The 24861-nt window shown below is 42.9% G+C and overlaps 1 protein-coding gene across 15 annotated transcripts in view; it reads left to right on the top strand.

Moving 5' to 3' along the window:
- The window catches only part of EPHA5 (EPH receptor A5), a 194596-nt gene that overhangs the window by 37956 nt on the left and 131779 nt on the right, over window positions 1-24861 (top strand). For all 15 annotated transcript variants that reach the window (XM_051616979.1, XM_051616984.1, XM_051616980.1 and 12 more), the window contains exon 3: window positions 3570-4233. In XM_051616979.1, coding sequence (XP_051472939.1) covers window positions 3570-4233 — 664 coding nt within the window. The remainder of the gene's footprint in view (window positions 1-3569; window positions 4234-24861) is intronic.

The following is a 24861-nucleotide window of genomic DNA, read 5'->3' as shown; positions in this document are numbered from 1 at the left end:
ACTATCAGTGCATGAAAGCAACCAGTACAATCACTGGGTTTAGTTTTTGAACAAATGAGCTTTCTTTATACGTGCTCCCACTAACGCAGCTCCTAGAGCAGCAATGGAAGTAAACTTAACTTTGTAACTCTGATGGTTGGGTCTTCGAAAATTGCTTTGGCAAGTGCTAAACAAGAGAACTCATGTTTTTCAGTATGCCTTCAAGTTAGGTCACTGATGATATTGCTGCAAATGTCAGTTCTCTGTAAGAAATAGACATTACATACTCCCTAAATGTTGTATGGAGCTACACTGTGTACCTTGTGGCAATCCATACACAGGCCCAGTTGTTAAAACTGCTCTGAGCAACATCCAGCCCTCAAATGCTTTTAACCACCTCATGCTGGAGGTTAACACTTCTCCATATCTCTGTATTTGCCAGTTGATGTGTGTGATTTTTCAAGTGATCCACTAAATCTCAGTCAGAAAAAGCCTGCAAGATTTCAAGTCATTATCAGCTTTCTTGGGCTATCCTGGGATGTGTTCACCTGTCCCCCAGGCTGATTTAGCAGGGATCTCTGCCTGGGTCCAGGGGAGTGGAGGGTTACCCTCCCTTTTCTTTAAAAGAGAAGTTGCCACTGTGGTAAAAGTAAGACTTGACATTTCTATAGTGTCATGTTAAACTAATCCACTTGGAAGCATGTGTATGTACAGCATATTTAGTGCTTAAATTAACGACAGTAGTTGAAGAATCGTGTTCTTCTGCTTTTTAATCTCATGTATGTAAACCCAGTCAATTTCCTGGAACACAGAGAAGCTAGCTGCAGATTTGTGCTGTCTTGCATACTTTTCCTGTGTGTTTTCTCCATGGCTCTACTATTTGCAATTGTTAATTGCCTCTCCTCAAAGCAAGACATGAATCCTGCACAGAACTGCCCAGCTTTCACTGCAGTCATTTCTGGCCGATTTAAGCCCAGGGACATAAAAAAGTTTTGGAAATTAAAATACTGCTTACCATGACAAAAATATCTTAAGGTTAGATTCCTCACTCAGAAGACTGGTGGTGCTTGTGAACTCTGGCTATCGTGGTGGGCATGTCATGCTGAAATCGCAGAAGTCCCCACTTTCACATCCCAGATCAGCAAGGAGAGAAAATGCTTTTTTTGCTGGTGGTATTTAGAACTTATTTTGGACTGTAGCATCAGGTTATGTTTTCATGCCCCTTGTTGCTGCCATGTTAATTTAAAATTTAAGAACAGCATTTCCCTTAAAAACATTTAATTGTTATGTTGACTTGGAGTGTCTCCCCTGTCAGCTCTGTAGTAATGGCATCTGGGTTGAGAAGACTCTCAACTTCAGGTCGGCCTGTATTGCCAATGAAGAAAATAGGTCTTTGGCCTTAGAAGATATGCAGCTTGGAATTAAGCTGTTACTTTGTACCAGAGCAATTTTAAATTATGCTCTCTGTGTTTGCTTTGTGCTGTGTCTGCAGCTGTGACTAAATGTGGGCAGCAATGCTGAGCAAAGGGTGGAAGAGGCTTTTGGAATTATATCCTTGCAGATGAGCAGGTCAGAAGTGAAAGGGAACAAAACTGAAACCATCTCTTGTTCTCTTAAGTTCTTTGCTCTATTCAGGTGGGTTAATCTAATCTCTTAATGTGACACTACAGTTGTGAAAAGCGGAGAGGAAACATTAATCATAGAATGGTAGGAGTTGGAAGGGACCTCTGGAGATCAGCTAGTCCAATCCCTCCTGCCAAATTAGCTTCACCTAGCACAGGTGACACAGGATTGCATTCAGGAGGGTTTTGAATATCTCCAGAGAATAAGACTTAACAGCCTCTCTGGGCAGCCTGTTCAGTGCTCTGTCACTGTCAAATAATTTTTTCCTCATGTTCAGATGGAACTTTTTCTGCTCTAGTTTTTGCCTGCTGCCCCTCATCCTGTCTCTGGGCACCACTGGAAGGAGTCTGACCCCATCCTCTTGACACCCAACCTTTAGATATGTCTAAGCATTGCTAAGTTCCCCTCTGAATTGAGGCTTCTCCAGGCTACACAGACCAACCTCTCTCAGCCTTTCCTCATAAGAGAGATGCTCCAGTCCCTTAATCCTCTTTGTAGCCCTCTGCTGGACGCTCTCCAGTAGTTCCTTGTCTGTCTTGTACTGGGGAGTCCAGAACTGGACCCAGCATTCCTTATGTATCCTCACTACGGCAGAGTAGAGGGGGAGGATAATATCCTTCAACCTGCTGGCCACACTCTTCTTAATGTACTCCCAGGATGGTATTGGCCTTCTTGGCCACAAGGGCACATTGCTGGCTCATGGCTACCTTGTTGTCCACTAGGACTCCCAGGTTCTTCTCTGTAGAGCTCCTCTCCAGCAGGTCAATCCCTAACCTGTACTGGTGCAAGGGGTTATTTTCCCTAGGTGCAGGACCCTGCATTTGCGTTTGTTGAACTTCATTACGTTCCTCTCTGCTCAACTCTTCAGCCTGTCCAGGTCTTGCTGAATGGCAGCACAGCCTTCTGGTGTATCATCTGCTCCTACCAGTTTTCAGTCATCAGCAAACTTGCTGAGGGTACACTGTCCCATCATCCAGGTCATTGATGAACATGTGTAACAAGACTGGAGCCAGTACTGACCCCTGGGGAACACACTAGCTACAAGCCTCCAACTAGACTCTGCATCAGTGACCACAACCCTCTGAGCTCTGCCATCCAGCCAGTTCTCAATTCACCTTGCTGTCCACTCACCTAACCCACACTTCCTAACCTTATATTTGAGGATCTTAGGTCTGTATTGTAAACACTTTTGTGGTGCTACTGACTGTGATGTGCTGGACCAGGAAAAAGCATCTATTCCAAGTGATGTACTTCAAAGCGTGGCCAAAAATAAAATGAAAAAACAGTTGCTGCAATTCCCACAGACAGCTGCAGGAAGTTATCTGGAGCATTGCTTAAAAACCTGTGTAGCATTCAAATAGCTCAAGAGTTGCAGAGCCCTGTAAGTTTACTTGGAAGTAATCTTCTCTTCACACAAGCAGGAACTCCTGACTAGCACACTTGGAGAGATCAAAGGCCCATTTATTTCATGTATCACTCTGATTTTCTGGCAAGCTGTTTGGTGGGGGAGAAGAGCTTGGAGAAATGTGGTCACCCTCATGCATTGGGCAGTGATTTGAGGATGTGGTAGAAAGGAGCTTGGGTGAGCTGATACAGATGAATTGTAAATAGCTTTTTTCTCCTGTGTGGATGTATTGGAAGACGCCAGCTCAGGGCCCCATCTGCTTTTCTGTTTTGTTCCCTTACAAAGTACTAGTGGACAAACCCAGCAGTATGTTTTCCCTCTTCTGAAATGTCTGAAACAAAAGGTTTTAACTAGCATTCTTTTATATTTCTAAAGAGTGTTTTATCTGCCTTTACCAGGAATGTATCAAGCCTCCAGAGTGGAAAGCGTTGACATTTAAAACATTATTTCTCCCTAAAAGTCCTCCTGAACCTCTGAAGCCCAAGGTGCTCTTAGGTGGGAAAGCTAAGATTTTTGTGGCAGTTGTAACTTTTTTAAAGTAATACTTTTCCTTTTTATACAGTGGGAAGAAATTGGTGAGGTGGATGAAAACTACGCTCCAATACACACATACCAAGTATGCAAGGTAATGGAACAGAATCAGAACAACTGGCTTCTGACCAGCTGGATCTCTAATGAAGGGGCATCCCGCATCTTCATTGAGCTCAAATTCACCCTGAGGGACTGTAACAGCCTTCCAGGAGGACTTGGGACTTGCAAAGAGACTTTTAACATGTATTACTTTGAGTCAGATTATGAAGATGGGAGGAACATCAAAGAAAACCAGTATATTAAGATCGATACCATCGCTGCTGACGAGAGCTTCACAGAGTTAGACCTTGGTGACAGAGTTATGAAGCTAAACACAGAGGTGAGAGATGTTGGGCCCCTGTCAAAAAAGGGATTTTACCTCGCTTTCCAGGACGTGGGTGCCTGCATCGCCCTGGTCTCCGTGCGCGTGTACTACAAGAAATGCCCATCAGTCATCCGCAACCTGGCCCACTTTCCTGACACCATCACAGGAGCGGATTCCTCGCAGCTGCTAGAGGTGTCGGGCGTCTGTGTCAACCACTCAGTGACTGAGGAGGCGCCAAAGATGCACTGCAGTGCTGAGGGTGAATGGCTGGTGCCCATCGGGAAGTGCTTGTGCAAGGCAGGGTACGAGGAGAAGAACAACACCTGCCAAGGTAAGGATCTGCAGGGAGGGTGCTGTGCTGAAGCTGCTGAGGTGATGTGTAGTCTTGGCTTTCTTCTCTTCCATGTTCTTCATGCCTGGCTGACATGGGTTAGGTTCTCACTTTCACTGAGATTCTTTGAATGACCATGGCAGCATGAAGAAAGAGGCCTTGGCTGGATGTAGTGGGACTTGACACCTATGTAGAAGTCTTTCTGGTGCTTACAGGGCTGTAGACAAGGATAATCTGTCACACCACTATTACCTTTGGAGCACTGTACTGTTGGGTGATTGCAATCTTATCTGTTATTCATAGGTTCGTGTTATTATTTTCTCATTATTGGGGTTTCCTCGCAAGTTTTAGAAGCTTGGTTTCTTTTTTCGGACCAATCCGGGGAGCACTTGACACTAATCTCCTTATGAAAGTTGAATTTTCACACAAGTAGCTGGCAGAGGTTCCTGAGTTGCTGATCTGTATAGGACTCCTGAATCATGAGGGGGCTTGTGCAAGAGATCTAGGCTATCTGAAGCTCAAGACCTAAAAAACAATACTCTTAAGTAAGTGCAACGTACTCTTAAGGGTCATAATCTCATTTATGGTTTGCTGTATTACTTGCTTGTTTATAAAATTTGGCCTTCCATTGTACATATGTAACCAGAAGCTTAAAACTTATTGGGACATAAAAGAGAAGTGGAAAGAAAAAAAATTTCAGCGCAGTTTTTTTTTTTTGAAGAATTATTATATGTTGGTCATCAGTCCCATCTTAAATGCCCTGTACTTGCAGCCACTTAGTAATTGATAATCTGTGGGGAAGGCAGAGGAATTCTGTTCCATCTGAGGTTGGTGTTGCATTTTTTTTTACTTCTCTCACTCCAGACATTTGTTGGTGCAAAGGACAGGTAAGTGCATACCCAAAGCAAACTGTGGCTTTGATGCTTTAGTCCTCAGTCACACACCGTGACCTTTAGGAGTACATAGTTCAAGTCTCTTCAAGGGTTGACTTGGAGAGAAAATGTAGGTGTGTTTGTTTTGGAGAAACCTCTAGAAAACAGTATGTGGAGTGTGCTTTTTGACCAGGGTAGTCTCCTTTTTCTGCAGATGTAATCAGTACAGCAAAATCTGACTTGGTTTTGCTTTTCCTGTGCCAATAAGTATAATTTTCCCATTTAGGAGGGAGGAAGAGTTGGGCTTGATGTCTGAATGCTGCACAAGGGGAGGTAAGATCAACATCAGCCCAAGCTGAGGAAATCTAACCTGTCACAAATGTGGGTCAGATAGATCAGCAAGGATCTGCTTCATTGGGTGCTATGTCTAGACACTGGCTTCAGTCACCTGTTAGAATTTTTGGAGGAAAAGGGTGCATCCATTAGTACACAACTTTCAAATCCTGCTCTTCTATACCACATCAATTGCACGGGGTATCTCAAAGCACTCTCAAAGATCACAAAAAATCCAAACAAAACCCAAAACCACAAAAAAACCCACAAACAAAAAAGCTGGAGTTTAAACTAGAAACCTGAGACTATCTTTCAAGATCCTCCTGCACCTGTAGAGTGGTTGGATATTTGGTAGTGTTGAGATATTAATCCAGGATGTGCTTTCAGAAGACCTTAGTGATCTGAGGCTCTGCTTTCCATTTTGGGGTGTGGGTTGTTTTTTAAATTTGTTTTTCTCAGTCAATTGAGAGGACAGCATCTGGTCCCACAATTTATGACTGTGTTGGTTAGGAGTGTGATCAGAGTTTGGAAGTATAAAGATGATTTGTGATGTACCTTTGCACTTCTGTCATAAGGCATAACCACATAAAATACTCTTATACTTCACCTACAGCCCGTACCCTCAGGAGGAGTTTATCACTTTAATTGCTCTAGAGCTGTTAAAGCCCATAATTCTCGTCTGTAGGAAAGCCCTAAATTCCATCACCAAATCAATGGGATGTTGGGATCTGACTGCCTACGGCAAAGTCTGTTTGAGGGCACCATTTGGATGTGCTGTGTTTAACCCAGGTCATCATGCCAAGCATTCCCTGCAGGTTGGCTCTGAGATGCTAAGTCAATAGGAGACATTCAGCCTTGGGCCATTCGGAAGGTCTGCATTCAGCTGTTTGGAGTTCATGCTTGTATCTGGTGTGAGTAAAATGCTTTCTGGTTTGGATATTGTTATATTTACAAGGATGAGATTTTTTTTCTAGGAAAATAGTTAAGCTTTGAAGCGCATAAGCAGCATAGGTTAATATCTAGAAAGGTCTGGTGTGTTTGGAGATAGGCTTTCTTTTTTCGCTCCACCACCTCCCCCCCCTATTCCCAGCCTGACTGGTGTTTAGGAAATGCACTCCATGCTCCTGGCTGACATAATGATGTTCTTGGCTCTCCGTGGAGTAGCTTTGACAAACACCTAAATAACTTCTGACCTTTGGTTTGTGAATCACTTGAGTGCATCTTGCAAGTGGCCTCCCTGCTTACTTTCTCTTTGGCATAAGCAGGTTATTAATGACCATGCTTTGGGAATAATTTTCAACCTTAAAAACCTGGTTTTGTTTATTAAGATTTGTCCTGCAAAGATTAATTTCTCCAGGTTCTAGTTCACATCTGAGCAGAGCAGACTTCACTTCCGTATTAGAAGTGATGTAAACCCTAGTCACCTTCACAAACATACAGGAATTATTGAAATCCCTTCTGCCTACAAATCAGTAATTGGCAATCATGTTCTGAATTCATCATCTTGTCAGCAGGGTTCGTGTTTGAAAAAGGCACTGACAGTACCAGTTGAGCATTTGCTCTTGCTGGTGACACTGAAGTTGTAAATATGATGTGGTCTAATCTCCTTATATATAATGTGCTCCCTCTCTCAGTTAATATAGGCAGCAAGGCAGTAGTTACTGTGAAAAACCTGAACTACTTGGATTTTTACACCTCCTTTGGCAACACGGCCCATTTATCAGTGACTGCTCTGGGACATCTGGAGGTAAATTGTGACTGTTTTGGGAGATGTTTGTAAAGGACCAGTATTAAGGTTCATTATTCACAATAATAAATTGCTGTACTAGTTAATAACAGAAATGAAAGCAGTTGCTCTGTGAATTTCTGTGCTGGTTTTCAGAGTGGTGATTTGGTGCCACTAAAGACCAATAGCTTTTGGCTTTGCCTTTGCTCAGCGCATGCTGTCTGAACTGTTCTTTGAGGAAAATGCCCAGTCTCAATTCTGATTGGCCAATTTCAAGTCTCCTAATGGTGCTCTCCTCCTTAGTGGACAGTATTCAACTGAAGTTGAGGGCCAGATCCTAAAATGCTGGAAAACTTGATGTAGTGCCACTGAAGTTTCTTTCTTCACCCACTAGGGGGTTTGGCCAATCAATGTCTTATCTGCCCCGATCTATGCTTTCCTTCTTCCTGCACTGGCATGGGTGAGTTTTATTGTAACTTCAGCATTAATTGCTTCCTGTATAGGCCTTTAAAGGCTCTGGAGCCCATGCTACTGTAAAGGAGGAGATGTTGACAACATAAGCTAAAGAGATCCAAATATACTTGCAGTGGCGAGGTCCTGCTGGTGACTGGAAGGCTGCAGGGTGGTAATTGTAGATGTAATTGATTTGCAGAGTCTGTATCTTTTCAGTTGCTTTTAGAGCTGGATCACAGATTAATTAAATATGAGTTAAAAAAAATAATAATAAATAAAAACTGCACTGGATGAGACCCAAGCTGAAAAGGCGAGCAATGAGTTCAGGAGGTCACAAGGCTCTCCTTTCGAAGAACTGGTGCATACTGCTGCTTGAAGAGACATAAGAAGGTGTACAGCTGGTTTTAGCTGTGTGCAACGTATGGACAAGATTACAGATATTAGAGGTGGACAAAGTAGTGGAGAAAAACTCTGTGAAATCGTTCTTCACCCCTTGCCTTCTCCTGAGGAAGAGCTTTGATGGCTGGAGGGGAGGGATGGGTTGGGGTATGGATTTCTGGTTTTGAAAATGAATTGCTGCCAGAGAAAGTACTTAGATATTTTTTTTGTAAAATGTTCAAGCCCTTCTGCTGTCTTAAATATTGATGTTTGTTTGATTACTCTTCCATTAATCACCTTTGCTGAACATACTTCAACGTGTTTACAAAAAAACTATTTATTTTTGCTGATTGTTCATTACTTGTGTTGCAGTTCAGCTGAGCTCTTGCCAAGAGAAATGAGAATTTCTTACAGAAAACAAAGGCTGCAGGAAAACCTTGGGTTTGCAAGTCTTTTATTCTGACATAATTAAAACTAATTTACATAGGTAGCTAGCTTATGTTGATCAGAAGTTTACGTGCTGAAACAGTTCTCAGATTATTTTGTTGCTGACTGATTGGGGGCAAAACTCATCTTCATCCAAGAGTGGTGCAATCAGCACAGATGTTTGAAGGCACTTTCCCAGAGCAGTGATTGCCCCCCTCTTGATCAGCTGTTGGAAGGCTATTTGAAGACACTTGTGGTTTTTTGCAGCTGTGCAGGAGCAGACAGGCAGAAGTAGTGACCCTTGGCTGGTGGGTAGCAGAAGGTCTGTGGAGGGTTGGGAGGCAACTAAGGGCTTGCAAAGGAGGTGAATGCAGAGCCACATTTGACAGCTATTGTGTTTCTGTGTCTCTACAGCAGCTATCCCAGAGGCTTGTCTTGTGAATGAAACATATAGCTGATACTACAATTAAAAAAAACCTGTTTATAACAAATTCACTGGATCTGGTTTCCTCAGGTGACACGGAGCTGTAGCTCAGCCGGTCCCTTCCCTGTCCCCTTATTTATAGGAAATGGAAACGTGCTGCTGCACAGGTAACCTTATTTTGGAGCTTGAGCTTCTGGTCCTAAGTAGCCAGTGTTTCTGTTTTTGCATCTGATGCAGGAGCAGGAAGGGGGCAACTTTTGTTCAACGCCCCCTGCTAATGTGATTGCCTGCCTCTCTGCCTCTGATCAACTGAATTCTTGCTCCTAACTCCTTGTTACTGATATACAGTGTACTGCTAAATCCTGCCTGTTTTGTGAGAGAGTTCCCAGCTGGGGTTCAGGTGAATTAGGCAAGTGTGCTTTCACCTGTGTGGTGGAGTGGAAAGCAAGGAAAATCTAAGGATAAAAAAACCCAAACCATACCTCTTTTTAATTGTTCTACTGGGAGGTGATTACATGGCAAGGAAAATGTTGATGGAAATACTCAGTATATGGAGAATACTGGATTTGGAAACACAGTTTCCTCTCCAGGGAGTTCTTTGCTCATCATTCATACTTCTTGTGCATTTTTCTGATTAAAACCAAATTGTCTGGGAGTATAGCATGGTAGGTGTTTATACAATTATGAGCTGAAGTGCCTAGTTACTTTTAATTAGGCACAAAACCAACCAGTGTCAGAATAGCTGAATTTTTGGCCACATAATGTGTATTATCTTTTCAAATGTAAAGAAAATCACTTACATGCTACATTGCAGCAAAAGGTAGTTGTTGCTGGGGAGATAATGAGTTTTATTCTGTAGAGAGAGGTGTGTGCATGTGTGTATCTAGGTGTTTGTTCTGCAGCTGAAATAATTAACAAGAGCAGGGCAATGTTTTCCACAGATGAAAATTGTGTTGCAACAGGATTGAGCAATACTACTCTCTTCTTTGTTTTATTTTGCATGTGTATTTGCTTTCACTATAGGAGGCACTGTGTCTGTGTAGCACAATATTGCTAATGAGTTGTAGCATTCTGCACTGCCTGGTATGCTCGTAACCCCAATGACTCTGAAGATTTTTCCTCATTCTGCAGTGATGCTTTTAGGCCATTACTTGGACCAGCTTAACCTTACTGCTCTTTGCACTGTGGCTGCTGTGCAGTCACCTTCCAGAAGGACAGTTAAGGAGTACTTTATTTCCCCACAAAGTATAAATTGTGCAGTGCAAATAAAATAAGGTTTGAAAATGGCTCCAGAAGTGTAAACTGTGCAGGTCATGTCTGCTGCTTAGACAGAAGATGTTTTGTGGCAGGTCTTGAGGCATGCTTTTTATTCTGGTCCTAGATAACTAACTGATACCCGCTTGCATACTGACTTTATTTGGTTTTAGCATTCTTTTGAATACAGGGTATCTGTTGGTAGCTTAGGGAATATCTTAAATTATGAGATGGGAGAAGTATTGCAGGAGAAAAGGAGTATTAGCCATGGTGCTGTTAGGTTCCTTTGATTGCCATCTTCAACTTCCAATTGGTTGGAAACAGCTTGGTTATTATTTGTGGTTTTTAGAAACAGTTAAGGACTCTAGAGAAATACTGAAGTGTGCTACGAATGCTGGTTGGCAATGCAGTGAACTTAATTGCCTTGATTTAAGATATGGCTGTCTCCAGTTGCCCACTCTGTCCCAATGCTGGAAGCTGCTGCTGGCTCTGCAGAACTGGATAGTCTGCCCAGGAGCTGATGGGACCAACAGAGGGCTTGCCTCAATGCCCTGGCCTGGGGGCAAGTAAGACTTCTACTATCCCTGGATGGGGAGCTTCAGCAGAAGGATGGCTGCAACCCTTGGAACTGCCAAGAGCTCATTTGTCAGAACTGTAATTTGACCTAATTTATATGGGATATCAAAATGAAGTTGTACTGTTGTGTTTTGCTCATAATTTTGAGTTTTCAATATTATGTTTAGAAACATTTAACAGTAGTTAATAATGTGTTGACATTTCAATAATAAGCTTTCTCTCTGCATGTTTTACCTGTTGACCATTTTAACTTCCTTTGGGTTAAAACTGAGGTTTAAATCCAGGCTTCACAGAGGAGGCTACAAATGTTCCTTGTATGAACAGATTTGCAGCTTTCTTTTTGTTTCATTTCTTTAACTGAATAAATGTGTATCTTGTATAAGGTAAGTCTTCAGTAGATTGCAATAAGAGCAAAGAGACTGCAACACAGATGTCTGTTTAAGGAAGTGAATCTGTTCTTTATGGAAACAGAGATGCCCATTTATTTCACTGGAAGTTTGCTCATCTTCTATGACTGAAGAAGTTAACCTAATTAGACATGATGGTATCCACAAACAACACCTGGCTAAGGTTGTGTGCTTCCAGTTTTTGTTTTCCTCAGAGTGTCTATGAGGTTGTTACGACTGGAATGAACACAAAGAGCAAGGCTAGGTGTTAATAAACCCCAAACCATATACCACAAAAAAAAGAGAAAATGCCATATTTGTGGATGTGCTTTATTACTTTTGTATGCCTGTCTTTATAAATAAACAATGTCCTTAAAAAAACAAGTGAAATTTGAATAATTAGGTTTTAACGTGATGACTTTCTTCTCACTGTAAATGACAGTCAGTCAAGTTAAGGCCAAGGAAATATCTGCCCCCCTGAATATCCAGGCTCTAAGAGATGCAGCTCAACAGCATTATCAGGACAAATCCACTGGCTCGTTGCAACAAGGCTGTCTCTGTCTGCATGCCTCCCTGCACCACCTGAGGTTATGTTCCTGGAAGCAGAAGGGATACACATCAGGAGAATGTCTTTATCTGCATCCTTGTACAGCCCCCTGTAGTGACGAGGGTGGTGGGCTCAGCTCCAGCAGCAGGTTTGCCTGGCCAGCCTGGCACAGGAAGCAGTGCTGGCTTGGGACATCCCCGTCCTTGTGGTGAGACTTAGTAGTGTATCCTGAGCCAGGACCTCATGGTGGGCTTTGAATGGCTTGTGGGTAGTTTTGCTGGCACTTCAGAAGTGACTGTTTCAATGTGAAGAAATAAATAGTTAATATGGACTATTAAAAATGTTTCTGGGTCATGCAAAGGTCTTTTCTCTGTTGGATCTTTAAGGATTTACTTTATGAAAAAGGTCAGAGTCACAGTTCCCCAGTTAACAAATGACAGCTTTGGGCCAGAGGCTGAGCTGTTCAGTGCCAGCCAGAGGCTAGAGCCTGAACCAGGGCTCTGGGTGTCAGTGCTGTACTTGATCTCATGTGCTCTTTTTATGGTCTTAGACTAACCTAAACCCCTTGTAAGATCATTCAGCTCTAGAGGAAGCGTCAACAGTTCTACCAGTCCTCTAGAACTGGAATTAAGTTTGCAAAAAAACCAAAAAAACAAAACAAAACACAAAGACCCCACACAACAAACATTTGGCCTGGAGGTGCATTTTCTGAGCAGGACTCTCACATCAGCTTCTTCCTTGTGTGGAAGCTGTGCCAAAGGTGTCTATCTCTGCCCGAAGGTTCCATTCACTGCCAAAGCTACAGGGTTATTGAGTACCAGACCCTCTGCACATAGATTAAAAAAAACATCCCCTGCCCCAGCTGACTTTCCAGTCCCCCTGCACATGTGTGACTAGTATTGGTTGAAAAAAAGTCAGTCTGCCTAGGGAACCAACATGATCTTTACTGAGCTCCGGAGTCATGGTTACCATCCACCAAGTGAAATGGCTGCCTCCCGCGTGGTCATAAGGGTTGCTCTGCTGTGGTTCTAATTCCCCAAATAATGCATTAGAGGTCTTGTGCTGAGCTGGAGAGTCTGTCATCCCATTGCAACAGTGACAGAGGTCACAGCATTGCCTTCGAAGGCTGCCTGGAAAGGAAGCTTTTTAATTACTGCAGAGCCAAAGAAAAAGCTGCTCCCTAATTGGGGAATGTGCTAATTTGGTATTCGGTGGAAGCAGCCTGTGGGTTGCAGCTTCCCAGCTCTGAGCTGCTTTGCAGATAGCCTGCAACCCAGGCAGTGATGGAGCCAGGACTGTGGCCTTCAGTACTGCTGGGCCCTTGTGTGGATTTGAGAAGCACCAGTGATGATGGGATCTTGGGACATGAGCCAGCTTTTTCTTAGTGAAAGTCCAAGGCAATTGGGCATGTTAATTACTGGAAGAGATCCACAGCAGGGAGCAAAAAGTTCAGGATGATGGGGAGATGCCATGGTTAATTGTCAAGGTCCATGGATGCCCAGTGACCCTGTGCTGGTGGGATTTCCTGCATTGCAATGGTTGACTTGCAGCAGATTGAGTATTATCTCTGCAGGAAGAAATCCCTAGCACAAAGTGTCTGCAGAGGGAATTTGAGGTAAAAATGGTTAACGACTTACAGAGTACCACAGCAGAACCAGTCATGGGACCCTCCAGTACCTAGTCTGATGTTGGTTAGGTCTTTTACAAGCACATGAGTGTTCTGGTAATGGGTAAGCATATAGCTGATGGGATTTCACTCCTCCTGTCCTGCCTGGTTTTGGGGCTGCTTTTGGCCTGAGCACTTGATGCCCTGTCCGTGCCAGAGTAGGTGATTGGCAAGATAATAATCCTAGAAGGAAAGGCTACAAACCTCTGCAGAAAAAGGCAGAGGTCTCTGTCTTACAAAATAATCTTTCTCTCTCTGCCTACCTAAAGTCCTCAGTCAGGATCAGATAGAAGCTTTTCCCCCCTTCCCATGCACAGGGCTGGCCTGTATTATTTATTTATTTGTAAAGGCTTTTTTTTTTCCTTTTTTTTTTTTTCCTATAAGAGCTTTTACATTCTTTTTCTTTGCTCTCACAGTTCAAGCATGATTTAATATGTCAAAACTAGTTTGCTTAGCTGGCCGTGATTGTCTTGCATACTTTCACTAAAACAGGGCAGTCATCTTCCAGACATGCTGCTGCCCAGACAAGTGAAGTGTCTGGTGTTGTGACAGCAGTAGCATCCTCCAACAAAGCTGACAGCTGGGAATTGAGAAGGGGTAATGCCTACAGATGCAGCTTGGGTCAGAGCACTGTGGGCCCACACAGGCAGATGCAAAGACAAGTTTATGCTCCGGAGATTTAATTGATCATTCATGTGCAAAGGCATTTCGGTCCAGATAGAGAGTGTAGCTAGTACCAGAGAGAGAAAGAAACCATCCTGTTGGTGTCTGTGCTAGCAAAACTGGGAAATAGCACTTGAAGCCCTTGCTGCAGGGTAGTGCTGCCAGACCAATACATCTGGGTGCACGTTTCCTGTCAGAAGTGAGTTGCAGTATGATCTTGTGCTTTGTGCAGTTGGTGGGGATTTTGTCATTGGTGGGAGGGAGATGATACACCTTTCTAATACATTCTGAACAACTATTTCCTGGCCTATAATTTTATTTCATGTTGCACAGGCTGCCAGCAGAGCACAGGCTATAGGATAGAAATTTAGTTCATAATAGTTGATGTAACTCAGATTAGACCTATTTCTCAGCAAATGGTTTGATTCTGGTCTCCTCTAAACCACCCAAATATCAGAGTTTTTGACTCTTTTTGGTTGCCTTTTTCTCATGCCATGCAGAGGGACACATGCTAAAGTTCATCCACAGGTTTCTCCACTGTGCTTGATTGAAAAGAGTAGGGAAGAAGTTTTGAGTCACTCCTCACTCTTACTACAGTTTAAAATGGCATGTCAGCCCTTCAAGCCAGCTTGCAGGACTTAGTGCATCAAAGGAAGCTTTCCCTAAGCAGCTGCTGCTGCGGTATTGTGGGCTCAACTGACTCTTGCTCTGCACACTCATCGTTGATATTTTTGGACTCTCACCTCCTGGATCCATCGGTAACACAATACTCAGCAGTCGAGTCAGACAACTCGTGGTGCCTTTTTGCTGGTGTGCTGCATGGAGTTTTTACTCTCTGATGTGTGGGATGGCTGCCAGCTGGAAATCTGGTGCCTGGGGACATATGAAATGATTGTATGAGTCTGTTACTGACTGAGCTCTGAGCATGGCTAATGGCATTGACAAGAGCTGGGTCATCCTGATGGGGAAGGTAGAGAGTCACGCACTGGCTTGTAGCATGTTAAGTGTGCATTGGCAGATGGGGAGGGCAGTGCCCCATGCCAGACCCTGCCCTTCCAAACTATTGTAAGGTATTGTTCGGTTTGGTGGCCTTCCAGCAGTTCCCAGGGCAGAAGGGTGCTTGGAGACAGCAAAAAAGTCTGCTTTTTTTCTGTTTTTTGGTTAGTTGTTTTGTGGTTTGTTGGGGTCTTTTTGTTTATTTGGGGTTTTTTGTTTGTAGTTGTTTTTTTTTCAGCAAGATAAGACTATTCTAGATCAGACCTTGATATACAATGCAGTTGGCCACCATTATCTGAAAAATTTATCCCATGACTGTGTAAACTTACAGTCAAATGTACACTCTTATAAAAGGTGTTTAGCAGGATGCCTGTGCACAATGCCTTCTGTGTCTTCAGTCATGCCTGTATGTGCAAGTAAACATTTGCTGCACTTTGTGCACATTCAGCACACAGCTGAAAACACAGTGCTTTTAGTGTGGCATGTGTGTTTATTCTAATACCACATGTAGCTTTGGGCTAAAATTAGTATTTTTACAAAAAAAAGCAAGACCAGCCCAAACTAGAGTTAGTGTTTTCAGGTGGACACATTTGCTTTTAGGTTGGAGACATAAAAGCATTAGCTTAAAGATCCAGAGTTCAGTTCCAGCGAGCTGCTTGTAAGCATTTTGCCACTCTGGTAAGGGAGAAACTGAGGCTGTGGAACAGTCATGCTGCAGTTATGTTGGTAGGACATGCAAGTCTGCAGAGGTGGTGTGGGGTTTGGTCAGAGGCACGTTGTCACTGCCTGTGTGCTACTGGCAGATGGGTGAGTGCTTGTGGAAAGCCAAGCTGGACCATTTCTGGTTGTGGAGTCCCCTTCTGTGTTTTGCATTGTATACATGCATGCAAACAGCTTGAGCTGTGAAGACAGAGAAACAAAAATATCCAAAATTTTATCAGGCAAAGACTTCTGGTTTAACAAATTCAAATTTTACATGTTCCAAAGACTGATTTTTAGATGCCATTGGGAAAAGTGTCGGGCCACATTCAAATTAGCCTTATTGTTCCATAATATCTTACTGGAGTACGAGGTTAATTAGTACCATAGGCAATATGCATTATTCATCACAGCAATCAGGCTTTTCTTCTTTTGGGCTGTTGTGTGCTGCAAATGGTTTCCCTTCCAATAACAAATCCTTGATATATTATTTTCATATTTAATCCTGCCAAATCATATTTGTGATATAAAAATTGTGGCCCCTCTGATGCTGGTGGAAAACATTTCAGTATTCAGAAAGACTATAATTTGTATGTTTAACTCCTGGCTTGCTTGGGCATAGACCTCCAGGACCATGGGAGATACAAGATGATTTTATTAAGCCCATCTTCAGTCTGACCCAGTGATATCAGTCGTGCTGTCTTTTGCATCAGCAGTGTTTTTATTGCTATTTATCAGCAGTATCTCATTGCAGGCATGAGGTGCTGCCTATAGCACTGTGGCTGCTTTCAGTATTCCAGCACAGATTTCGAGCATCTCCATTCCCAGTCTGAGGGCTGTGGCTGGGGAAGGCTCTTAATAGCAGAGCTCCTTCAAGCACAAGGGCTAAAAAGTAGGGACCCTTGGCTACCTCCCAGTGCCAGGTTCCTTTTCCTGCTCCAGGGTCCCACATAGGCTGCAGCTGTGAGCAGGTAAGATGCTGGCTGATTGGTTTGTACAAGTTCTTCTGAGCAGTGGCTTTCACTTGCAAAGCCTGTTTGTGGTGCAGAGAGCTTGGCCTTCCTCCTGAGTTCCAGAAAGCAGCATTACCTCATCCTCAGCCGGTAATGAGTCCACTAGAGCAGAGTCGTGTAGGAGGAGGAGTTGAAGAGTACTGTGATTCATATGATCCTTCCTTTCCCTAAAGTTAAGGCACTTTCACCCTTGAGATCCTGCTGCCTTCCTTGTCCAACATTCAGGAGTCTGAATCACTCCCATATCCTGAGAGTACGGTGCTGCAGGGTGCCTATAACTTCCAGAGCTTGGCAGACATGGTGAGCTGCAGTGATCCATCTCTGCCACAGTGCCTACTTAAAGAATTGTATTAATCTGAAAGAATTTTAGGAAATGTTTCACTGCTGCTTTCTAGCTCTGACATTTCACCCTGGCTACCTTCTGGAGGAGTTTTCCAGCTGTCTATCAGCTGTGCACACGTGTATTAAGTGCATAAGTAGGTATTAGGAGGGAAAACCAAGACACACAAGTGGGATGACTTGCTGAAGATCCCATGACCCAATTTTGACAGAGTTGGGAGGATCAGGCTTCCTGCATCTGCTATCCTTGCTTCTGGAGGATAAATATGACAGAGTTTTACCTTAAATAGCCTGTGGCAACAAATCCAGTGACCTACGCCAGCCTTGCTGAAGTGATGGTGAGGAATGCTTGAGATTCCTTTGTGTTCAAATTGGCAAGTAAATATTTTCCAGCAACCCTGACTCACTTCCCTTCAGTCCGTCTTGTTTTGTATGTGCATTGTTTTCCTCTCCCGTGTTTCCCTTTAGAGGGAACAGAGCACTCGACTTTTAGGTGATTGTTTTGCTCCTGGGACAGAGAAATTTCAAGGGCGTGTTTTTTGCAGTCTAATGCAGAACACAATGTTGTTTTTGTGTCAGGTAATAGAAAATGCACACAGGCTTTGAAAGTGAGTACCCTGGTGTGTCCAGGGGTTTCTGCAGCAGTTTGGAAACAGCTTTTCCGCAAGAACAGGCGAGTGGATAAATGCCCAAATTACACTTGTCTATCAAACAACTGGCAAATGTCTCTAGTCCTTCAGGTGCTGTTGTTGTATGCACAAATGATCAGTCATAGGAATGTAAGGACATGTTGATGAGTATTGTTCTTTTCACCTGATTATTACCCACTGCTTTAAAACACGTAGCTGAGATGTCTTTCAGGAGGCCTCTGCTCTTGCTTGAAACTGCATTTGTAGAGTAATTTGGATGGCTTCAGGTTAAAACAGAAGTGTATACATGCAGTGTTGGCTTAAAAGTTGATCATGGGCAGCAGAACAGTAAGTAAATTGTACCTAAAATATAATTATTTAAATCCCCAAAAGTGGACTGAGCTTGTCAGCTTAGTTTTTAAAAGTCTCATCAATAACTTACGAGCTTCAGTAAATGCTCAGTGCTTGTATGCTACTTTGTTGCACACTGCTATGACAGAAAGGGAAAATAATTGAATTTTTTTAAGCACTCCTGGGGTCACACAGAAAAAAATAATTCACAGCCATTAGTGGTGTGTAAATTTAGTGTTGTGGATCACTGTGGCTGAAAGTATTAATGAGAGAAAAATCTTCTGCAGATGCTGCATCCATAGATCTCTGAAATAGCTTGTGGGGGCAAAGAGTAGGCTGTGTGGCTGATAAATTATGGAAAAACTTCACTCCCTTTCCTCTCCCTCCCTTTTCTTAGGTTTACATGACATGAAGCCCTACTTGGTAACAGTCTGTACCGTCATATAACAAAAGCCATCACTTGTATTTCTGTTACGTTTTGCCTTTTTAAGTTGGTCTATAGTTGTTGACTCGATTAAAAAAAAAAAAAAAACCAACAAAAAAACCCAACAAAACCAACTACTAATCACCACAAACAAGCTGCCATCCTAAGTAGAGAAAGAGCTGTGAAATCAGAGGGTATGCATAGGGAGGAAAAAAAGTCCATCCTTTTTTTGCTTCAGCTGCATCAGTGTAGCCAGCAACTTGAGTATTTGTCTCTGTTTCAGATGTGCTTAAAAACACAAATAGTGTGTATACCTGATGACCCTACCTGAGGAAGGGGAGGTCTGTATCAACGAGCAGCTGCTTCGGCAGAGATCCAGGGTTAGGGAATGGCACACCAGGCAAGGCACAGGCATCATGGGGACTCTGCTATCTTTTCCTGGTACTTTAATCCCATAAATTTTTTAATGCTACTTATTAAAGAAGGATGTGATGCTGGTGTTAGGTGGGACTAGCCTGTGATTTCCTGAAAATGACCCCATAAACTCAAGTTTACCCTCTATTTTTTAGTGCTAGATTTTGGACTCTGATAATTCTGTATTTTTCCCTAGTGGCAGCAGGGGATCAAAGTCTCCCAGACGCTTTAAAAGCCACCATGTTTAAAAATGCTTTAAATCTACATTTCTTGGAGAAAAAAAATCAGGTCCTACTTTAAATAAGGTGTCTTGTAAGAGGCAATAAAGAAAATGTATGATTTCTTGGGCTTTAAAACAGCAACATGATGTTAGGAGCACTAACACATGATTAACATGGCCTTTCCAAAGCCATGGGATTTTTGCAATTGATGATGAAGAAAAAAGGGCTGAGCAGTCAGTCCTAGTTATGCTTCTTGTATACTTGCCTTTTTGGGCTGGAATTCACAGGATCAAATATCTCTCATTATCCCAATTTTGGAGATGAGGAAGCAAAGCCAAGAAAGAAATCGCCAAATTATGTATCATTCGGTGGAAAATCAGTTTCCCACTCCTGTACTCCTCTTACTAAACCACATGTCCATGCAGATACGATGACTTTTGTTTCTTCTAATTAGTTAGTGTAGGCATGTATCTACTATATTTTGGCTGATACTAAGTGATTCGCTGTCATAGAATCATCACGGAATCATAGAATTGTTTGGGTCTGAAGGGACCTTACAGATTATCTAGATTCAACCCCTCTGCATTGGCAGGGACACCTCCCACTAGATCAGGTTTGCTCAGAGCCCCATCCAGCTTGCCCTTGAATACTTGAAGGGATGGGGATTTCACAGCTTCCCTGGGCAACCTGTTCCAGTGTCTCATCACCCCCAGTGTGAAGAATTGCATGTTCTCACAGTCTACAGGATATTCTCAGCTAGGCTGGGAAAGCTAGAGACAGGAGAACACTGTAAATATATGAGTATTTAATTTCTAATATTGTAAGCTATTGGGGAAATAGGAGATATTTACATGTTCTAGAAATTCCACTACAAAGTACGTGCTATTATAAGCTATCTCTATTTTCGCTTCTAGAAAGACCAGGATTAAATATTTCATTCTGCACTGACTTACTAAAAAGTATGCTTTTTGACGAAGCACCAGATCCTAAATATGCATTCTAGTGTTTGCTTTAAAATAGCACCATGGATGGTGTTTCCACATATTTAAATACCTCTTGAAAAGAGACTGAAAGCAGATCAGTGCCTTAGAAAGCAATGTACCTGTGCTTTGCAGCCTGTGGCAAAAGGACTAGATATTTTCATCTTAAGCAAAAATGAAAATAAAAGCTCTTACTGTCTTAATGCAAAACTGGCAATCTACTGTTTAGACAAAACCCCTCAGACTTGCAGTGTCTGTGTTCAAAAAATTAGCAAGCCAAAACATAAAAGTGCAAAGTTTCCAGTAAATTATGATTAACTAGTCCATAGAAGTGAAGCCTTCTGTGAGCTTTCTCCTTCATTTGAACTGTTTTATAATGTAATCCTATCAGGATATTTCATTGTGTGCAGAAAGGCAAGAGAAGAATAAAATTTATGTGCTAGAATTCCCATGTGCAGGTGAGTGACTTGAATTTATCAAGCTTGCTGGTGTGTCTCCAGAAATTTTCCCTAAAATGATAACTAGTTATTTAATTACACTTAGAACTGTGATGTTGGTGGTGTTTGAAACTACAGATTGAATTGAGTAATGTAAGTGTCATTAATCTGCTGAATTTTTAATAAGGTCTCGATTTAATGTTTTTAAATGCTCTGAAGAGATTTAATGCTAAACCAGTTGATATAAATCTGCTTGGCTCCTCTGTAATTGTCTCTCTCTAGCATGTACCTTTTCAAGGAAATTTGGTTCACACTAATTTCAAAGCTGTTTACTGCCTGCATGAATTTGGTGGAGTCTCACATTTCTTGTTAAAACTTGTTAACATCAGGGGTGACCAGGAAACTGAAGTGCCAGAGTCTATATGTACTATTAACTGACCTATATTTTTTGTAGAGTATCACAGAAAAGTCCTGATCTTCCTGTTACACTCTAGATGCCTAGAGCCTGTCTGAGAGTCTGCAGGTTTGAGTTTTTAAGCCTTACAGGTGAGTTTTTGGCCCCCATTTTGAGGGACTTGTCTGTGAAACAGACTGTGCTTTGCTTTTTTATTGTGTAAACAGAGGTGTAACAGTGCCACTACTTGGTCTGGCTGATGGCAAGGCATTGGGAGATGGAGATTTGTAGCTGCATCAGCCTGGCACAATGAGGTTTCACACAGTGCTAAATGGAGTAGAAATGTGCCATTGCTTTCATGATTACATTTGTTTATTCCTAAATAAGCTTTTCCTTTGGCATTTTGTTTTCCACCTTTTTTTTTTTTTTTCAGCCAAACATACTTTTCATAACAAATCATCAAATTTGTTATTGATGAGAAAGGGGGAGCATTACTTGAGTTGTGTTCTAATTTATATATATGACACATGGTGGACTGGCATTTCTTCTTACAGAAATCTTGGTGGCTTCTTAATTCATTCAGCTTCTGAGGACATGTCATTTACTGGTGCAAAGTGCATCCAGATGAACTCCCTTCCATGTTTAGTTTCCTTCTATGGGAGAGTTGGGAAGACCTTGCCTCAGGGGTCAGGATGGAGCTGCCTGCAAGTCAGTGAGTGTATTTACCCATCCTAATAGTAAATATTGTGATTGAAAGGCAGTGGTATTCACAGGGGAGCTGAATCACTGCAGTTACTTCAGAGCAACAAAGAGCGGAAACCGTACCAGCCTTGAAGATGAATCAGTGCTGTGGTGAATAAAAAGATACACATTTCTCATGCTCCACAGAGGAGTCGGCATTGTTTTCCCTGGGGATTTGCATCAGTCTGTAAATAAAAGATACTGATGGTTTCCTTGGGGAGCAGCTTAAGGGCTGAGAACATCGTTTGCCATCAGCTACACCTCATTAGGCGTCGGCTGGCATAGGGGATGGTGAACAGTGTGCTGAGCTTTGGCACTTTTTCTCTCCCTGGTTGAGTCACTCCTTCCCTTTTTGGGGCTTGGCGCCCCACCATCTAGCTGAGAGGAGGGAATACCTATGGATCAGTATCCGCAGGCATTTGAGGGGGTGGAGGAGAAAAGGTTTCCTGGGGACTAAATGCTGTGTAAAGTAAGAGAAGTCCAAGTAAATCCTGTGTCTTTTTGCAGGGAGCCTGTGTATTTGCAAGCACAGGGCTGGCAAGGCACAAATGCTCCTGGGTACCATGATGCATGTAATAAGCACTGCTGCTTTTCTTCCATCAATATGTGAGCAGCTTGGCAAGCAGACCAGGGAAGACTAGGGGCAGCTTGTGAGCTCAGTAGCTGTCCTGGTTTTTAATTATTACTGTTTTCAAATCCCCTTCAGTATGCACAGCTCAATTTATGTCCTAATTGACCCTTCTAATAATCAAAAGATAGAGACCACAAAAGTCGGGGGTTGCATTCTCCCGGCAGTGCCACTGTGTGGCTGTGATAAATTATCTGTGGCAAATATTCTTTTGCCTTGTGGTGTTTGGCCTCTATCAACCAGCATGTTTTCTACTGGGTCTGGTGGCCTCCAGTGTGAAAGCTGGTTCGGGAATTAAAAACGCTGAGGAGAGAGTGGCTACCGAGTGCTGTGGTGCTGTTGGAGCAGAGGGATGCTGAGGCACAGAGAGGTCGATAGTGCTGCAGGGAGGGTTTCTACTGCTGGGACCGTGATAGAGGAGTGGAGGCTTATGCAGCTCCTTCCCCAGCTGATGCAGAAGGAGCTCAGTGCTGAGTGCACATTGAAGGCAATTATCCACAGCTCCTCCTAAGGTACAAAAATAGGATTCCTCATTTTCACTGCTTCCCGTGGCTTCCTGTGTCTGCCTCCTGCTCCTGTCCCCCATGAGATCAGAGGTGGAGAGAAACCTGGCCTCCTCAGCACGTCTCACTCCTCTCTCTGCCATTGCATACACCACAGCATTTCACTGGAGCTGCTCAAAATGCAGCTATAATTATCATGTACATATCTGCTCTCACTCCCTCCCACTCACCCTCTGGTACCTTGTGCCGGCCCCTGCTTTTCCCTGCAAATCCCCTTGCTCATTCCTAGCATTTCCATCTCCTCTCTCTTGCCTCCCTGCAGTTCCCAGGTGTGGGAGGACACTCCTCCTGTGCCCCACAGCCCTTCCCACCCTCTTGCAAGCCCACCAAGTGGGGAAGCTTTTCCATCGTAGCCATGTCAGGAAGGGGTAATATGCTTGGATGTAGTTTGCCTTTTACCCTGAGATGTCAATTTGTAGTGTCCCCAGGGTCCCTTGCAAGTGGAATCATCCCCCTGTTTTGGGGGACAGGCATTTTTGTCCTGACATAGCACTGTGTGCAGGAAGAAAGGAGAGGTAACACCCTTCCTGACCCCAGAAGCATCCCAGGCAGTTTGGATGGGTGGAGCAGCAGGACCTGACATCTGGGCTCCTGTTAGCAGCTGAGTGAGTCTGGAGAAAACCTCAGCCTCCCAGCTGCTTGGGAGGGTTGTGCTGAGGGGGTTGAGCTCCAGGAGGTGCTGGAGGAAAGGGACGGCTCGAGGTGAACAAGGAATGGCTTTATGTTGCAGAGCTTGTGAGTTTGCTTTTGCAGAGCTTTCTCACGGGTGCATGTGAGAGCAGGGAGTGCGGGGGTACAGTCTGGGCCTTTAGGGATGCCATGTCCTCTGTTTTTGTAAAAAAAGATGGCACTTTGAATATTTTGTGGTTTTTAGTTGACTTCTAAACTGCTTACTTATGTTTTGGGGCCATCACAGAGTTGGTAAGCCTTTTTCTATGGAAGTAGTTTATGATGTATGTCTGGCTTATCTGAAGTCAGAAAGTATCCAGTTGTACCTTTGGGGAAGTCAAGTGTAATTTGGGAGGAAGCTATTTTTGTTAATGCCTTACCTTGAGGAAATATGACCATGTTGTTTGTGAGATGCTAAGAAACTTCTTCCCTCCTGGGTGTTTTCCTCCCACTGATAACTGGTCAGCCTCCAAGTCTCTCCTTTTTGTGGAGAAAACAGACATACTATACATTGATTTCTTTTTAATCAGTTCTTTCATATCATTGGAAAGAGATGTTTGCCACAAACGAAATGTGCAAACCTTTGTTTCACTCTTTACAGTAATGAAATTGGTAAAAGAGACTTGAAGTCAAAATTATTTTTTTAATATCATTGTAAGTTTATGGGAAGTGAAGGGGAGGTTATCTAATTTGTTAACAGGGCTTGGAAAACTCCCTTGGGACATTTGCTGTCCATTATGTCTGTGTGTCTGTGCAGAAATAAGTGTCTGCAAAAATAACCAGATGCGCCTCATACGTTGAAAACGACAGTCACGATACTGCTTTGAATAATACACTACTGAGAGATTGTGCTGGAGGTGAAATAATGTATAACATGGGAGAATCAAGAGTGATGTATAAGTGTTGAAAACTGGGAGGTGGGTAGGTGTAATGTGTAATTACTTTAAAATATCTTTTAGTTTATCTTCTGCGCAGGCTTTGATGGATCAGAATTTTCTGGTCTTCTTCTAAAAGCAGTAATTTTCTTTTTTCTTTGTTTTCATGGAAAGTAATGAACTGAACACAAGCTAATTTGTTTCAAGAAAGCTTCTACCCTGTTAACTAGGGACATAAAGAATTCATGCTGAAAATGCTAAGAGCCTGAGTTGCGTATAGGTCACAGTTTCCACATTAACCCGTCCTTTGTCTTTATGTTTTTTCTGATGGAATGGGTGTTGGTGGGAGGGGAAGATGATTGCATCCCTAAAAATACATGTGGTGTTTAGCAGAAGAAACCCAAAAAGTTATTAGAAAGCAATAGTTGTCAGAAGTGGTCAGTAAACACAGAGTTCAGTGTTTTTCTCAGCTCTCCCTGGAAGCAAGTCAATGTATTGAATGGCTGGAGCAGAGCTAATGTGTGGGTCAAGCAGCCGGAAGAGACATGTCT

Source organism: Apus apus, chromosome 4, assembly GCF_020740795.1.
Source record: "Apus apus isolate bApuApu2 chromosome 4, bApuApu2.pri.cur, whole genome shotgun sequence".
Taxonomy (NCBI): domain Eukaryota; kingdom Metazoa; phylum Chordata; class Aves; order Apodiformes; family Apodidae; genus Apus; species Apus apus.
The sequence above is the reverse complement of the archived record's forward strand: the minus strand, read 5'-3'. Positions and strand labels throughout refer to the sequence as shown.